Source organism: Bos javanicus, chromosome 11, assembly GCF_032452875.1.
Source record: "Bos javanicus breed banteng chromosome 11, ARS-OSU_banteng_1.0, whole genome shotgun sequence".
In the NCBI taxonomy this organism is placed as follows: Eukaryota; Metazoa; Chordata; class Mammalia; order Artiodactyla; family Bovidae; genus Bos; species Bos javanicus.
The window spans coordinates 44353013-44371063 of NC_083878.1; the positions used below are offsets into that span (position 1 = coordinate 44353013).

An 18051-nucleotide genomic window follows, 5' to 3' on the forward strand; every position below is an offset into this window, starting at 1 on the left:
CTGGCCCCTTTATGGGGCTATGTTTAGAATTCCATTTAGTGCAGCAAGATTTTCACTTAACGTGACTCAGATGTGTTGACCAAGCAGCAAATGAAAAATAACAATACACAAAGAGCATTTCTTTGCTGCCCAAGTACTGTAGCTTGTCCAGGGCTGGCTGGCACAAGTGGACTGCCTGCAGCATGCTGTCCATGCAGCAGCTCCCTGGGCTTGCTGGACTCCAGTCCTCCCATCGGAGCTGAAGTCCGGCTCGAAGGAGCAGCAGCCTACGAAGAGACTCTGAATCATGCTGCTGCTTCACCTGCTCTTTTTAGTCCAGTTTTGTGTGGAGGGAGAAGGGAGCCACACCACAGTTTTTAAACCATTCACCACAGCCACCACCTCTCTGACACTCTCGCATTTCAAGGTGAATTAGAATTCCAACAGGACTGACGTCACACATGCATCAAGTACATCATGACATGTGCATCAAGTACATCAGATTGGAAGATCTTCCAAGGAAGGCAAATCAGATACAAAGTGACCTTGGTCTCTTCAAGCACCATAAAGTTAGAGCATTTCCCCAACTGAATCCTGCTGATGTTTTATTCCAAAAATGTACCTCGAAAAAGAGTATATTAACTGCAAAAATAAAGGTTAAATACAGACTGAAGTGAAATGCACACTTGAAACAACTCTATAGTTGAGACTCAATCTCATCCTGCTCCAGCGAGCCCATGGGCTCTTACGGGCTGGATGAGGGAACAACGGGGGTAAGCCTGTTCTGTAGAGGCAGGAGGTGTAGATGAGCCCCCACCACCACTTCCTGCACAGGTGGGAGGTATAGACGAGACCCCCCACTCCTCTCCCCCCATCCTACTACCCCCATCCTGCAGAGGAGGAAGCTGTGCCCCTTCCCTCTCAGCAGAGGCCCAAGCAGCAACTCAGCACCCAGCAGGGTTATTAAGCTGCCTTCCCTAAAACAGATGATCTTTTGGGCTTTTTTTCAGTTCAATGAAGCTTGTAAGGATCAAGAACACTACCTCAATAACAGATAAAAGTTGGAGGCAATTTAAAGGTGAAACAGATTCAAGCCCTTAGACGCTCCTCAACATTCAGAGATTCAGTCATGAGAACTAGATTTGAACCGACTTTGAACCTAGAGGTACAACATGTATGAGAGACACACACACACACACACACACACACACACACACACACAACTTAGGACACCATATTCTGACTCCACTAGCAGTCAGGTGGACACAAGGAGCACACCTTGGTGGTGATTTGAGGTTTCAAGATGTGTGTGGCTGATGGTACCCAGCCGACAGCCCCTGGGTTGTGTTGGTCTCTACCTGCATCACCTCCTTCACCCACTAATGCAGACAAGCTCTCCCCACCACTAATGAGAAGGCCCAGAAGAGTCAAGCCATCTGCCCAGGGATGAACACACCCATCCGCAGTGCCAGTCCTGGTTGTCTATCAAGTCCCCACCCACCCTCCTCACATGGCCCTCAGGAGCCCTGAAACCTGCCAATACCTGAGGTGGGGCGGTGGGGCGCGGCCCAGGGGGAGGTGGGCCTGGGTCCCAAACCCCGAGGAGCTGGGCTCCAGTCCTCAGGGATGGGGTGCGGGGGTGTGTGGTGGGGGTGGCCAAGTTGGGTCTGCTCCCTGACCTGAGCAGTGAACACCTGGCCTCTCACAGTGTCATGATGCCCCTGCATCTGCTTTGAGACCCCTGGTGTCATCCCAGGACAGTGACAGAACAGGGTGAACGAAGATACATCCCTGAGGACAGAATGGAGCCCTGGACAGACCCCAGATGCCCGGGCCTCCACACTTACAGCTGCCAGCAACCTGTCCCCAGAGCCACAGCCAACATGACACTCTCCCACCGGGACCCCCACCAGCACCTCACTCTGCACAGGCCCGCCTATAGGGCCCAAAACACCTGCAGCTGTGGGCAGAGTGACCTCAGGACCCAACTGCCTGGTTTGGGACCAGAGTCTCTAACTGATTAGGTCTATGATAGTGAGAGGTGGCTAATCAGGAAGCCAGTAGGCCGGTATATCCAGAGTTCACCTCCAAGGTCAGTTTCCATCTGCTAAGAAACAGCCTCGCTGAGCTGCGGTTGGAAAGCAAGGAGACACACTTACACCGCCCAGCCTACCCACACACAGCAGGCACTCAATAATGGCCACGTGTCCCAGAAGAGCTGGTTCTGCACCCAAGGCCCTTCTAAAAACACGTCCCAAAGGACTTGGCACAACTCTTCCATCACAAAGGCTGGCATCTGCCCTGGAGACACAGTGACCGCGGTCACCACTGCCTGCCATCCTGGGAGCAGCCTGGCTTTCATAACCTCCAAGTCCCTTCTCTGGAGCCCCTGTGACACCCTAGAAAAAGCCACAGCCTCCCACCCTTAGGACACAGTCATGTCCTAGCCCTAACCCTCCACAGGACAGCCAAGGTGTCCACCCCACAGAGAGCTGCACCTGACTGGCCACTGTCCAGGTAAACACTCCTGCTGGGGAGGCTGGTGCTCACCAGGAGTCCGCTGTCTGGATTCTCAAGCATGTTTATGCAAGCGTGCTTATATACTTACTTATAGATACAACTCTAATTAAATAGTACGTAAACCAAAGAAATCTAAGTGCATAAAAAGTCACTTCTTGGAAAACCAAGGTGATGACTTAGGAAAGACTTATCAAAGAGAGATGGCTTTAAAACTGTCACTTGGCCGGAACAAAACAGAACACATTCAGGGGGAATTATTTAAAATCTGGAAGGTGCTCCACTCAGATTATTTTGAGTCTCTTAGTCCTCAGTCCATTTGAAAGAAACAAATAGGAAACCATAAATTGTGACTGTGGCTCAAACTAGAAAGGCAAGTTAGAACCCAGAGAACACTCTGAGTCTGCATCCAAAATATGGTGAATTATTGTATGTGTGTGTTTGTAAGATACAATAGCAAATAGACATCATTGGTATGGTTCATTTCGCTGCTCCCATTACTGGGTCGCTCCCATTACCCGGACCCCATCTCTTGGAGATACTGCTGGCCAAGAGATACACAGGTTTTAAGTACCTTCGGGCAAACTAGTCAGACTCTAGCACTATGTTTTCCATCAGCAAGAGCCTTAGCCAAACCCTCCATAGGTCTTTAACTGTGATAATGTCCTTCCTTTAACCACCACAAAGTTCTGGCCAAAACCTGCCTGGCGCCCCCCAGGAACCTCCTGAGGGTAGAATGGCTCCGGGCCCTAATGTCAGCTCCATCGGGGACACGCCTACCTGGTCACCCAGGATGGCGCCTGCACAGTGCAGGTGTATGCCAGATACAAGCAAGGATTTTCTCAGAAAATCACTCAGAAAAAGACTGCAGTTGTCTGATATCTACGCCCTACTCATTCACATTAAAAAGTATTCTCTGAATTACTCAACTGGGAACCACAAAACCCTCTCAGAAAGACCAGTGGCCCTAAAAACCTCCATCAATGCAGTTAGGGTGTTTGAGGGGTCACCTTGCAAAACTGTAAAACAGAAAAAAAAAAAAAAAAGCTTAGGCTGAGAAACTCAGCAATTGCAGTGGCAGCGCATCCCACGGGCTAAGGCGACTCTGATAGCCAAACAGGATGGTGGCATCTGCCAGCCTTGGGCAGTGGGCACCGAAACCATGGTGTAAGAGCTCCAGGGCAGCAGGTTTAACTCATTTCTAACACCTTGTCCCAGGCAGCACAGGTGAATGCAGAGCCCCGCCCACCAGGCTGGAGGGTCCCAGTACCTCCAGTGAAAGATGCAAGTGAGGGTTTGGAAAGTGTTCCCAGAACTGAATGGAGTTAAGTCCATTCCAGTATCTGCTGCTGCTAAGTCGCTTCAGTCATGTCCGACTCTGTGCTACCCCATAGACGGCAGCCCACCAGGCTCCCCGCCCCTGGGATTCTCCAGGCAAGAATTCTGGAGTGGGTTGCCATTTCCTCCTCCAATGCATGAAAGTGAAAAGTGAAAGTGAAGTTGCTCAGTCGTGTCCGACTCTTCGAGAGCCCATGGACTTCAGCCCACCAGGCTCCTCCATCCATGGGATTTTCCAGGCAAGAGTACTGGAGTGGGGTGCCATTGCCTTCTCTGATTCCAGTATCTACCTGTCACTAAATTAACAGACATCTAAGCAGATACCTGCTAATCCACCCACCTAATAAAACATCCACACTTCCCCACTGACCCAAAGGAAGGTTGGAGGAGCTTCTCGCTGGGAAATGGGACTGTCTTATATTTAGTCACCTACTACTAAGGCATACATAGTACCCACTGATGACAAGTGCCCATCTATGAAACAGCACACGGCAACACCCGGATCCAGATTTATTCCAGTGGACAGTCAAGTACCAGAGCCTACTTGGAAGTGATGCTCAGCTTAAGGTTTTGCCTGCCACACTCACAGGGGCTGCTAACAGTCCTCTATCCAAGACATCCAGCGATTATTGAAAACCAGTGGCTAAAAGCCTAGATGATACTACAGTCCACACAGACGCTATTCTTTCTTTCCTCTCTGAAAATGATCAAATGTAATATCAGATTTAATTCGGACCCTTCCTAAGACACAAGCTTAGTGTGTCTTAGGTGAGGGGGCCTTGAAAAAAAAAGGACTGAGCTCCCACTTAGGTAAAACAGGAAAATGAAAAAGGAAAATGTGTTCCAGAGTCTGGGTTCAGACAGACCTGGACGGAATCTGCTGCACGTATCCAGACAGAAAGTCAGTTAATCATCCCCAACTCCAGGCAACAAAAAATTAATTCTCTGGAACTAAGTGTCATCACTAAAAATTATAAGTTCAGCCCCTTCACAAATGTCTTTAAATGCTGCAAATGCCATGGATTCCAGGAGCTGCCTCAAGGCCTCCCACCCTCCTGATCAGACTCCATTCACAAAACGTCCTCACTAGAAGCATCATTCAAAAATCATTTCATTCTCTGAGCCAGAAGAGGTAACCCACTTGTTTTGTAAAAAAAGGGCCTTCAGTTATAATACCTTAGACAATAACAGCAAGGCGGGAAAGAAAAGTCTAAAAATCTGTAACAAGAACACTTATAACTGGATTTAATCACAATTAAAAACCAAATTAATTAACACAATCGGGCTTCCCTGGTGGCTCAGCAGTAAAGAATCTGCCTGCAATGCAGGAGACACAGGAGATGCCGGTTCCATCCCTGGGTCGGGAAGATCCCCTTGAGGAGGGTATGGCAACCCACTCCAGTATTCTTGCCTGGAGAATCCCATGGACAGAGGAGCCTGGTGGGCTACAGTCCCTGGGGTCGCAAAGAGTCAGACACGACTGAAACAACTGAGCAGGCGTGCAATTAATATCATCAATTCCCCTTCAGCAGTGATCCCGTTTATAAATATTCCTTGACTATTCTTGACTTGAGAATGGTCATTCCCCCTGATTAATAGGAAAAACCCAGTTTGGCAAAGTCTGACTTTTAACTCCAAAGCTTAACTACCCAAGGGCTTAAGTTCCTGACCTCAGAGACACTGCAGTGCTTAGCAATTTGGTGGAGACCTTCCCTCACTGCAGTACTTCAGATATAAGAAGGATTCATTAAATGGCTTCTGCACCACCAGACCTTTAAAAGGTCAAAAGCAGAGGGGTATGGCTGTGCTTTCTAAAGTGAATATTTGCAACAGATCAACAATCCTTTTAAGCTTTTCCACATTTAAACAAAACATGAAACACAAGTACTTTCTCATCTCTCACTTAAACCAGCATCCCACGGGCTGGCTTTCCCCAGCCACAGAGCCCAAGGTGGCCGAGGTGTGAAATGACATACTCTGAGTAGCTCCTGAAACAAAACCGCCGGAACCCTCCAGATACGGTCTTTGAAACAGAAGCAGTCCACGCTATACAACAGAGCTGCACCAAAGGCAAAAGGAGAAAAACCCTCAAATAACAACCCAGTGGGGACACGGCAGGCCTGAGATCCCAGGACAGGACCAGGGCTGCCAGACAGGCCCGGTCCACCTAGGGCTGAAGCAGACATTCCTGGGCTCCAGGTTGACTTCTTCCCTCCTGCTAAACGGGTTTACAGTGTGTGTTCTCGTAACCCAGGTGTGCACTGGCCTCTGCCAGACTCCCTCTTGCCAGACACCAGACAGGAGCGCCCCCCCACCCCCACCTCCCAGCAGCCAGGACCCGGGAAATCAGCAGGCACTAACTTCAGTCCAGGTGGGCAAGGGTGTACAGAGGGTTAGTCTGGGGTCCAGGAGGAGAAGACTATGTTCAGAGAGACCCAAGGCCCAGCAAAGTTACAGGTGGAGAAACAGGTCCAGTGCAGCAAGGGACTGGACGGGGACAGGGGCAGGGAGTCCTGGCCACACCAAGTGGTGGTGGTGGTGAGGGCACTGACACAAACGCACAGGCCACGTAACAAGTGCAGGTGGGCACAGGGATTCCAGAGGGAGAGGATGGACGTCAAGTCACAAGGAGAAGTTGGAAGGGGGCGGGATGGGAGCACAGTGATGCCCCGGAGTCGGCAAGTGGGACTCGGAGGGTTACACCTACGGAGTCGATGGAGGGAAGCCAGTCGAGAAAGAAGCACAAGGTGAAGGCCATCGCAGAACACCTCTGGTCCCCTGCCCCTCCGCACTGCCCCCTGCCCACAACACACTCACAACTCGGAGAAGCGCACACCCACCTTTGCCGGGGGCGCGCTCCTGCTGGTCGCCAGCTCGCGCAGGCTGGAGGTGGCGCCGGTCGCCGCGGGGAGGAGGACTGGGGAGCCAGGGGAGCTGCCCCCGCCACCCGCGAGCGCCGAGGCCGCCCCCGAAGCGGGGCTGGGGCCCGGGCCAGGACGCGCGGGCGGACTGCTGCCGGGGCTGGCGCCGGCGCGGGGCCGCTGGCGGATGCCGTCCAGCAGGCGCACCAGCAGGATGTTGGCCGGCAGCTCGTCCACGCCGCAGCCCACCAGGATGCGGCACTCGGGGCAGCGCAGCTCGCGACGCGAGCTCACGATGCTCTCCAGACAACGGCGGCAGAAGGTGTGCTGGCAGGGCAGCACCTTGGCCGTCGTGTCCAGGCGTTCCAGGCACACGGAGCACTCCAGCAGGTCCAGCAGCGACGACTCGTCCATGTCCCCGCCCAGCCTGTCGCCGTCGTCGTCTCTCTGCGCCGCGGCGGCCGCCCGGGATGCGCACAGCCTGGGCGCTCCGAGCAGCATGGGGGCGGCGCCGGCGGCGACCGCGCGCACCTCTAGGTCCCGGGGCCGTTGCGGGCGCCGCCGAAGGCAGTGGGCGCCAGGGTCGCGTCTGGACGACCGCTTGGGGACCGGGCTACACCGCGACTTCCTTCCCTGAGGCTGGCAGCGCCAAGGGGTGCCAATCGGCCTGCGCGGCCGGGACCGGAGCTCCGAGTCCCGCAAGCCCCCTCCGGACCGCCGAGCCCACCCAGTGCTTCGGAGCGCAGCGCCCGCAGATGCGGACTACACCTGTCTCTTCTCTGCGAGTCCGGCCGGCACGGGTTCCAGCGGCGCCGCCGGGCGGGCAAGACACCCGGCGGCTCTGAGCTTTCAGCCGCCAGTCCGATCCCGGGGGAGGCGGGGGCGCGGCGTGCGCGCTCCCCCGCACCGCCCCTGTGCGCCCTGGGCCTCCCCGCGAGCCGCTGCCCAGCGGGTGCAGCCAGACCCCTCCTCGTCCTCGGCCGCGAGCACGTGCGCGGGGAGCGCGCGGAGGTCACGGTCACTGCGGGGCGCCGGGAAGGGGCAGCCGCGCCCTGGACCTGCCCCGCCTGGGCGCAGGCCGGACACCAGTCCTGTTCTTAAGGCGCCTTCAGCGCCCCCAGGAACTCCAGGGCGCTCCGCAGCGCAGGCCCGGGCCTGTCCCCTCTGGCGACAGAGCCTCCTGCGCTCTCCGTGAGCCTCTGAGCGGGATGTTTCCGCCTGACGCTGCAGCGAAGGAAAGTTTGGGCGGCGCTATCCCGACCGCCTCCTTGGGCAGCGCCGGCCAGCAGCCTGGGGACGCAGCCAGCACCCGGGCATCCTCCTCGACGACGGCCGGTCCCCTGCCCGGCGGCGCGCGGAAGTGACAGCCCCAGAGCAGGGTGGGCGCGCGGGGCGCCGGGCGAGGCGGAGGGGGGAGGACGCTGGGGTCCTCCCGGCGACGCGGGTCCGAGACTGCGCCGCTGCCCGCCGGACCCCAGTCTTTCGCGGGCCGCCTTGGGAACGCGCTCGATCCCTCCTCCGGAGGCGCAGATGAGGGGAGTCGCGGTCTCCTTCCCGGCGCCCGCCTTCGGGCGCGTCAGAGCGACGCAAGAGCGCACGGAGGCCCGGGGGCCGCGGGGCCGCGGCCGGTGGCGCAGATTCCCTGCCGAGCGCTGCCCCCTCGTGGCCGCTCTGGGCCCCGCCGAGGCCGACACAGCCTGGTCCAGGGCTGGCCCGCGGACCTGCACAGCCCAAGACTGGGCTACCGAAGAAAGGCGCGAGGGCCTGACTGCTGGTCAGGCTGTCTTGAGGTTTGTGAAGCTATGTGTGGCTTTTTAGACTTTTCAGGGAAAAAATAATATCTGTTGAGGCCTCAATGCCAAAAATGTTCATCTTTTTATTTAATCCTCTAAACGGCCCTATGAGATAACTATTTTAACCTCATTTTTGCATGCAAGGAAAATGAAGCTTATGCTTATGAAATCATTGCAGCTGGATTTTTTAAATCTTCGTGTCTCCAGAACCGAATGCATAGAAAAGATCTCAGTCCACTGTGATACAAGCTCCCTACAAGCCACGTATTTTTACACTGGAATATCCCCAGTGCCTAGGGAAACCCCAGGCACATAGTAGTTGTTCAATAAACATTTGTGAAATTAATGGAAAAATGGTCTCCAAGTCATTGTCTTGTGGTGATTTGAATGCACATCTTAGCATCTTAGTTTGGGGTGTCCAGAATCGTATGCATATCCATGCATGCCAAGTCGCTTCAGTCACCTCTGACACTTTGTGACCCCATGGACTGTATGTAGCCCACTAGGCTCCTCTGTCCATGGGATTCTCCAGGCAAGAATACTGGTTGCCATTCCCTTCTCCTGCAGATCCTCTAGACCCAAGGATTGGATCAGCGTCTCTTATGTATCCTACAGTGTGAAGTAGGTTCTTTACCACCAGCACCAACTGGGCAGCCAATCCTGAGTCATACGCTCAGTCTGACTGAGCTCAGGTACATGGACGCTCAGTCCATGTACCTGAGCATGCATTCATCATGTAGGGCACAGCCCCGGCCCCAGAGAGTCAGCAAGAGAAAGTTCACAGCACATCCTCAGAACTTCCTGTCAGCACTGAAATGTCGCTATGAAGGGCAGCCTAGAGGGCTTCAAGGAGGAGGCCTTCAGCCTCATGAAGGAGGCGAGAGGACCCCGGGGCAGGGCATCTGCAAGGTCAAAGGTACAATGTGAGGAGCAGAGAAGACACCTGATTGGCAGGAGAACAGGGTACAATGGGTATGCAAGTACAGCACAGGCTGATGGTGGAGCAGGAGGATGTCAGGCTTGGTGACCAGCCAGCCTGAGGATGCATGGGTCTTGGGAAGGCTTGGAGGGCAGCCCTGAATGTAGTCTCTTGGGACAAGGAGGAATCTGACTCAGGATAGATAGCATGATGACAGCAGACATGTACTTAATGCCATTGAACACCTAAAATGGGTGAGCTGGTATATTTCATCACACTGTAAAAATAAAAAAGCCTCAACAGGGACTCCAGGGTGGAGGACTGTGGCCTGCAAGAAGGATGAGCCGGAAGCAGTTGGAAATACAGCAACAGCCTCCACACTCCCCACAAGGTGAGTTAACAGGAGGCCTCTACTTTGCAGGGGAGGAAACCTGGGCACAGAGAGGACAAGTGAGTCACCGAAGGTCACACAGCTGCTCAGTGGAAGAGTCAGAACCTGCATCCAAAGGGTGGAAATCCAGAGTCAGTTTCATATGTAGCCAGCTTCTCAAGCTCATGAATAAGGCAAGCACTGAGGTTTATCAGGTTGTGGGCAGCCAGGAGCCCCATGCAGTGGATGGCGAGGGATAGCAGAGCCATGGGCACCCGGTGCCATGGGCAGTGGGGAGAAGCAGCGCCTGGGAGCCCTGAGACAGGGCCATGGAGGGGCAGGGAGAGAGCAGAGGGGCCTGAGGAGGGTGGGCCCCTGCTGGTGAGCAGGGCAGGGGATGCAGATGTGAGCCGGGCTGACCCCAGGAAGCCTGGGGAACCACACAGTCACACTGTTCCTGGTGCCCCCGCCTCCACAGCCAGCTCACATTCCATGCAGGTTGCCCGGGTTCTTCACGGCTGTCCATTGCTACTGAGGCAAGACCACCTGCCTTACTGCTTGATGGGGCCCCCAGAGACACAGTGCAGGTGTGGTGGGGGCTGCCAGGTCCCGAGGTCACTCTCCCCACAACACCCGGCGCAAGCCCAGAACCGGGCTCTCTGCGCTGGGCAGAGGCAGAGGCTGTAAATGCCAGGCATGATCCTGGATGGCAGGACAGTTCCCTTGGTCCTGGGAGAGATGACACTGTATGGTGCCTGAGTGCCCAGAGGCATGAAGCTTTACTGACCAGGGAACTCTTTATTGGCTGACTACTCTGTTTGTATCCTTCTGCTATAGCTTCCTGGGCTCCCCTCCCAAATAAGCCACATGACCCCAAACCTGCCCTGAGGACCTGCTTCTGGGGAAACTGAAACCAAAGCAAGTGCTGAATGCCAGGTGAAGGGTGGGCAGCCTGTAACCCTCAGCCGCTTTCCTCCCATTTCCCTGGATACCTGCTCCTCCCTTGACCTTATCCTCTCCCCCATGCAGCACAGAGGCTCTGTCTCCCTTTCCTGAATCCATGCTTCTGCACGTCCTGAAGCTCGCACCCTCCCCACAAGCAAGCAGGTGCTGTGCACACCAGAGGAAAGAAACATCTCTGCTGGACAGGGAGGAACGAGGGAAGGGGCAGTAGGCTCCATCAAGACCCTCAGCAGAGCACAGGGGCTGAGATAAGAGGCCAGACAGCAGGTCTTATTTTGAGCACGAGTCTGAAGTACTGGCAGCCCCGGAGGCACAGTGATGTGAACAGAACTCTGGAGGGAAATCGGAGCCTGGCGTGCAGGTCTGGGAGAGATTTTCCTGGAGGTGATGGATGAGACTGCGGGTGAGAAGAGGAAGCTGCGTTCCTTCCTTGGATCTGGAAGGGAAGAACCTTCCTGCCTTCTGCTCAGAGGATGAGGATGAGGCCAGGGAGCCTGTGGCAAGGGGGACTCTCAGTCACTGCGACATGGTGCATCTGCAGGTGGCAAAATGCTTACAGATGTGAGGAGTGCTTCGCAAATGATGCAGAGGGGATGACAGAGCATCCGTCTTGGGCTCACAGGACATGTGCTGGCATTTATGTCTGAGGCAGTGGCTCCACATAGTTTCGATGTAAATATCATTAGTCCAAGGTCAGGATGCATCCTTGCTTTGCAGAAGCCCACATTTGCTTCCTTACCCTGGGACACCTGGACACCTGGCTGGACAGAATGTGAGTTGCTTAAAGCAGAGGAGCCACCCCGAGGGCCATGGAGGGAGGCTGGGGCGTCTCTGTGGGGAAGAGACACCTGAGATACAGGCCGGTGAGAGGGAGCTGTCACTGCTGGGGCGACTCTGACCCGACAGGAGCCGCTTCCCCCAAATCTCTGGGAACATCGAACGAAAGGCTGAGTTGGTTTCCAGTCCTCTCAACCCCTCGTCAGGATACTTTCAGACTGAAGACTGGTGGATGGAGAGGTCACCCTGCAAGAAGCGGCAGGATTGGTCTGAGGCTCAGGTCCTGGTGCTCATGGATAGCTGACCCAGTGAGCACGTGGCTGAGGCTAGAAGACTGCCCCTCCACGGCCGGCCTAACATCTGGGGACCACGGCCCGAGTATCTGGATGATTCCAGGAGGTGCCCCCGGGAACCTCGCTGCCTGAAGGTGGCTGTGGGCAGGGACTGGCCTTAGACTATCTCAGGGTCTTCCCCACTGTGCCAGGTGTAAGAGAGGGTGACGCCAGAACCCAGGCAGGCTGGGTCCTGCCAGGTGACTGCCGTGGAAAGGGAGCCTGCCCCTCGGGTTGGGGATTCGTGGGTGACACAGAGAGAAGGCCAAACAGACTCTGGGCTTCCCTCAATTCGATCCAGTAGGGCCTTGAGTGATTATCTGAATGTGAATTTGCTCAAACTGACGGAGCAGGCCATTCAGTTAAATAAACAAGTCAGAATTGCCTCCGCTCTGCAGGAAGGACCACGGCTTGCGGGCGGGGCTTCTCCCTGCCAGCAGTTTCCATAGCACTGGGACAGAAATATTGCAAGTGCTTTCGGGGATTAAAAATAATCCTGCCATTGCCTGTGTTTTGTTCACAGCCTTCAAAAGAATTATAATAGATTCTCCTGCAATCTGGAGACATAACACTTTATTTCAGTCTGGCCCCAGATCTCAGAAGATACTTGAAGCTGTGTGCCATCAGCTAAAGCACAGGGACACATTTAACCTGATAAAGAAACTCCCATGTTTAAATTACAGTCACAGGTGAAATGAATGAAAATTGAATATAAAGAAAATCTTCCTGAATAATCACAGCATAATTGACATTGACTAATATTTAATATCTGAATCCATGTCTTGGCAGAAGTACGTCTTAGATCACCCCAGGGGAGGCTGTCAATTATAAATGATACTGATGTGTTTTCTAGAAAAATGTGAAATGCTCATGAAAGACATAGTGCTAATGTAGAAGAATCAATCTCACAAAGAAGAAAAATCGAGCCTTTTCTCAGTAAGATAATGCTCTCCTCCTTCCGAGGAAAGATTAGGATTGTGTGGGTCTGCCGAGCACTCTTTCTAATCTGAGCTGTGGTGAAACACGTGGACCTTCTGGGTAAAAAGCATGTTGAAGGCCTGTATGTGCCTCTGCGGACAGGACACACCGCTCACTCATGGAGGGAGGAGGGACTGGGGACCCTTCTGAGAAAATGGGGTCACAGCCTTATGTGTGCTTGGGACGAGGCTTCCCCAAGAAGTTCCCCAGAAGCAACGGGGACTCAGACAGACTCACTGATGCCACGTCAGGATGTCCCCCTCCAGCCCCACACCCACTCCTGCAGCCCAGGGGCCAGGCCTCGGGCCTCCGTGCACACTGCCCTCTTCGGTGATACTGTGAAGTCCCTCCAGCTTCTCATGCGGGGTGCCTGCATCCTCTTCTCCAGGCAGCAAGGAATGAGTGTGGACGCTGACCGCGGACTAGGAACACTTGAAACCCAGACTCTGATTTGTTTTCTGCTAAGAGGCCTCCTGTAGGCCTGGGATGGACTCTCACCATCTATGTAGGCTGTCCTGGGGCATCACAGCGTGTGGTCCAGTGTCTGTGCCATGTGGAAAACAGCCCGAACTTAGAGGCTTGAAACCAGGACACCATTTATCTTGCTCACATATCTGTCCCTTGGGCTAAATGGGGCAACTTCTCTCCCTGGCTCAGCCACGAGGCCCACGTGCCTGGCCTACAGTGTGGTCCATGGTGACCAGTCCCTTGGAGTGAGTGGGGCACGGGCAGTGTAGCCCCTTAGAAGTCACACAGGCCCCTCTCTGCCCCTGCTCACCCAGCAGTGGGCCCAGGAGCTCTTTGGTGTGAAGAGCTGCAGACATGCAGGCCCCCTCCAGATGAGGGGCAGGATTGAGGTGTCAGAGCTTATGATGGAAATGTCGATTTTCCTGGGAGAACAGCATCTCCCAGCTCAGTGGGTTTGCAGCCTCCTTCCAGAGGCGGGCCCTGAGCTGCTGGAGAAAGTGTGAACAGAGCCAGTGAGCTTTCCCTCTGGGTCAGTCAGAGCCTGCTATGGTTGCATCCTGATATTCAAATATTCAGTGGTGGAATGGGTGTGTCATAGCATTTCCAGCCGTTAAATTCCCACAATAAAGTTGTATTCCAGTTATCAATAAAACATAAACCTTTGAGGACTTCCCTGGTGGCTCAGTGGTAAAGAATCTGCCTGCCAATGCAGGAGATTCAGGTTTGATCCCTGATCCAGGAAGATCCCACATGCCAAGGAGCAGCTGAGCCCATGGGCCACAACTACTGAGCCTGTGCTCTGGCTCGTGCTCCAGCACAAGAGAAGCCACTGCAGTGAGAAGCCCGTGCACAGCAACTGGAGAGCAGCCCCCACTCTCCACAACTAGAGTAAAGCCTGCACAGCAACAAAGACCCAGCACAGCCAAGAATAAATAATGAATCGATAAATCAAAATAATTTTTAAAAATTAAAAAAAAACAACCCATAAACCTCTGAAAGTACAGATCTACATGTAGAAAATGGGCCACCACGTGGCAGGTAGAGGGAGGCAGGATTTCTATCATGATGGGGAATGGTGGTCTATTAACTCAGAAACAGAGTGGACTGCCCGCAAGGCAGGAAGTCTCTCAGCTCAGCATGAAAATATTCAAGCAGTAACAGAGTCACCGTGTACACTTTTATTAGGGTACTGATGGTTTCTGCAGTAAACAAACACCACGTTTTCTGTGGGTGGACGCAGTGCAGGTCTGCTTCTGACTCATGTGGAGGGCAGCATCCCAGGTGGTAGGGGTGTTGGTGTGGGACCCACACCCTGCATGGTGCTGCCCGGCTTGCTTGGGGTTCAGAGCCCCCTGCAGCTGGAGGACTGGGCCTTAATGACACACATCACCTCTGCTCCAGGCTTTCCAGGTGATGCTGGTGGTGAAGAACCTGCCAATGCAGGAGACATAAGAGGCACAGGTTTGATCCCTGGATCGGGACGATTCCCCCAGAGAAGGGCATAGCAACCCAATCCAGTATTCTTGCTGGGACAATCCCATGGACAGAGGAGCCTGGTAGGCTACAGCTCATGGGATCGCACAGAGTCACACGTGACTCAACAACTTAGCACACACACACCTCTGCTCCCATCCTCCTGCATGAACCGTTCCTAATCTCACCTGATACGGGAAGGCGTGGATAGCTGCCTCCCAAGACCATTCCACGCCCAGCCTTCCAGTGACCGCCAGCCCATGCTGACCAGCAGATCACAGGTGGAGGGAACCCTGTACTGGCCACTATCAGCCAGTTATCCTGCAGGTGCCCACAGCACCAAGCCTGTGATTCTAGCAACACACATTCTACACACTGCTGACGCCGGGTTGGCAGAGTTAGTCTTAGTCCCAGGAATTATTCTGTGGGTCGGGGTCTAAACACAGCGTGGGAAGAAGCCCTCAAGCACCCAAGCATCTCTCGGGGCCGCAGGATTGGGACATGGACACCCAGAACTCCGACAAATGCCAGCTGCCCGTGTCAGGCGTTCAGGGTCAGTCAGGCCCTGTTGTATCTCCCAGCGTGCTGGTCCACCACCCACCCACACAGAGCCGGTGCTACTTCCTGAAGGAAGCGGTGAACCCTGCTTCCAGGCACTCTACGAGGACAACCATCCATAGGCCTTCATTCATCATCCACCTTCTGCCTGTTGTACAGAAATGCCCTGTGCATCAGAGTCCTGCCTTCCTACCCTACCGTCTGGCCGGCTGTCGCAAACAAGACAGAAAAGGGTGACAGTGCAAGGACCATCCTGGGATCCTCAGGAGCAGAGAGGCACTACGTTCAGAGCCTTTTGTAAAGAACTTGCAGCACAGAGCCAAGGAAAGGGGGGCTATGGAACTCTTTGCTCAATTCTCCGAGTATGTGGCAGCAGAATTAAAGATCAAAAGTTCTTTTTATGATGATGAGAACAGAAGGACCACAGAAAAATTTTTAATTCATTCCAAGACTACTGTCTTCAGGAAAAGAAAATTGATTCAATATCCTTTTAAGTTCACCTAATTGCATCAGGATTAGCCGAAACGAATCTCTAATCTATTGATATGAGTTAAATATAATTTGCGAAGAGTTGACTCATTGGAAAAGACTCTGATGTTCGGAGGGATCAGGGGCAGGAAGAAAAGGGGATGACAGAGGATGAGATGGCTGGATGGCATCACCGACTCAATGGACGTGAGTGTGAGTGAACTCTGGGAGTTGGTGATGGACAGGCAAGCCCGGAGCGCTGTGATTGTCGCAAAGAGTGGGATACGACTGAGTGACTGAACTGAACTGAACTGAACTGAAATATAATTTGCACCCACATTTATGAAGTCTTTGTTTGCCTGTAAAGTATAATGGGAAGGTAAGAATCCACATTCGTGTAAATAGAAAACATACTTTTATTAATCAGCAGTGGGCTGCATTTGAAGGAAGCAATTTAATTAAATCTGCAACATAAACCATAACAGGTTGCAGGAAACCCATTCACTCCTGGATTTCCTGTCTGCCTGCCTGGGAGCCATTGCTCGCCTGCACTTACCTTGGTGACCTGCAGTTAGACACAAATGCCATTTCATGAAGCCATCAAGGTCCTGAATTAAATCTGATCCTCAGAATCGGAGCTCCACACCATAGCCTCTCCTCAGGCCTCTCTGGGCCCTCTCTGGGAGGAGGGGCGGCGGGGGGGTGGGGGAGGCGGTGGTTCCTGGGGTGCCTGCTTTGGCTGGACGCCTTATCTGCTTCCATGTCTTCCTTTTCATCTTGTGAACATTGTGTCGTGCTTAGCAACCACATAAATACTACGGATGAACTGCCCAGTGTGCGCCCTTTTACATCTTCATCAAAGTGATGTCGACCACGGTCATTGGCAGAGCTCAGGGTGGAGCAGCCGCCTCCCTGCCCCCGCCTCCAACGCATGCGCAGTCAATTCCTTGTGGCCAGGTGCCCCTGAGGGATGCTCTCAGTGAGGAAGATACTATCGTGGTTCTGAGGGCAAGACTGAGCTCCTGTCTGGCAGGAAACTTGGGGAAATTCCCTAAACTCACCTCTTCCTCTGGTTAAAATTCAGGGCATTCTCTTTGCCTCTGCTTTGCAGATTCTCTTCTTATTTCGAGGGCTTCACCTGACTGGCTGTTTAATGAGCCCCCAGGTGGGCACAAGGAGGGCCGGCTCTGGTTCAGGCGTCATGATACTGGGCTGGAATTGCCATAGCCCTAGATGTACCCAGCTCGCAGCTGCCGTCTCTGCTGCCCTGGGCCCCGGCTTCCTCATACCAGAGTCCCATCTTTCTTCGTCACTTAGAGACCTCGCTTCTATATAGAGAAGCTGACAAAATCCATAAGAAGGGTCCTTCTGTGCCAAATGGTCCCCCTCTGAGGACAAGCCGTGGGCCCTTCTGTCCTCAAGTCTTAGGAAAGCCCTCTTTTGTTCGTCTTCATGGTTTCACAGGCCTCAGCTCATTCTGATCTTAAACATCCCTGGCAAGATTCTGACAACATCTAGGTCACCCTCCTCAGCCCTCACCCCTCACCCCTGCGGGAGACAGAGATGAGAAGCCGCAGCCTCTTAGAAGCCGACAGGGACAGCAGGGCCATGGCCAACCTCAATGTGGTCTCGGGCCAGTTTGTAGAAACTTCAGGAATGTGAGGGATGTGGAGTTCGGCTCCATCTGGCCATTCACACCGATGGCGTCCTCACCCACAGCGGGAACATGAGCCTGTTGATTTCCTGAGAGATTCATGGCAGCTTTCAGAAAATGCATGAGTGGCAGGTGCCTTTTTCACGTGAAAATCTTAATTCTGCAGTCTCCAAATTTCCCCTTCTCACCAAAATAGAGACTTGCTGGATCTTTTTAATGTATGAATTTGGTTGACATGAACTTGAAGGTAGAATTCCTGAGAAGTAAGGACATGCTGGCACCTGGCTGGTTCATTTTCTCTTTGTATTCCTTTCACTGTAGATTTTCCCTTCGAAGAAGGACAGGGAGGGGAGGGGGGCGGTCTTTGAGAGGTGACAGAAGAAGCCACCATCAGAGCTCACGTGTGGAGCAAGGTGACTTCCTGGGCAGCTGTACCAGGAACTTGACCTTTGAAGGGCTACAGAGCTCTGCTTTGCGGCCATTATGCAATGGGTTAATGCCCAGAGCATAAGACCAGTGCAAAAATGGTGAAACTCAAAGTTTCTCAAGATCATAAGTGTGCAGTACCTTTGCTGTGAGACTCAACTGTCTACTGCACAAGGG

General features: G+C 53.6%; 1 protein-coding gene across 3 annotated transcripts in view; it reads right to left on the bottom strand.

The window, feature by feature from the left end:
- Positions 1-8272, bottom strand: part of SH3RF3 (SH3 domain containing ring finger 3) — a 159845-nt gene extending 151573 nt beyond the window's left edge. The window contains exon 1 of one of the 3 annotated variants that reach the window (XR_009739385.1): positions 6675-8272. Coding sequence is in view for 2 of the 3 variants with exons in the window: in XM_061432504.1 (XP_061288488.1) it covers positions 6675-7196 (522 nt within the window). In the remaining variant the exon portion in view is untranslated. The remainder of the gene's footprint in view (positions 1-6674) is intronic. The other 2 variants (XM_061432504.1, XM_061432503.1) reach the window with 2 other exon arrangements.
- Positions 8273-18051: the final 9779 nt, after the last annotated feature.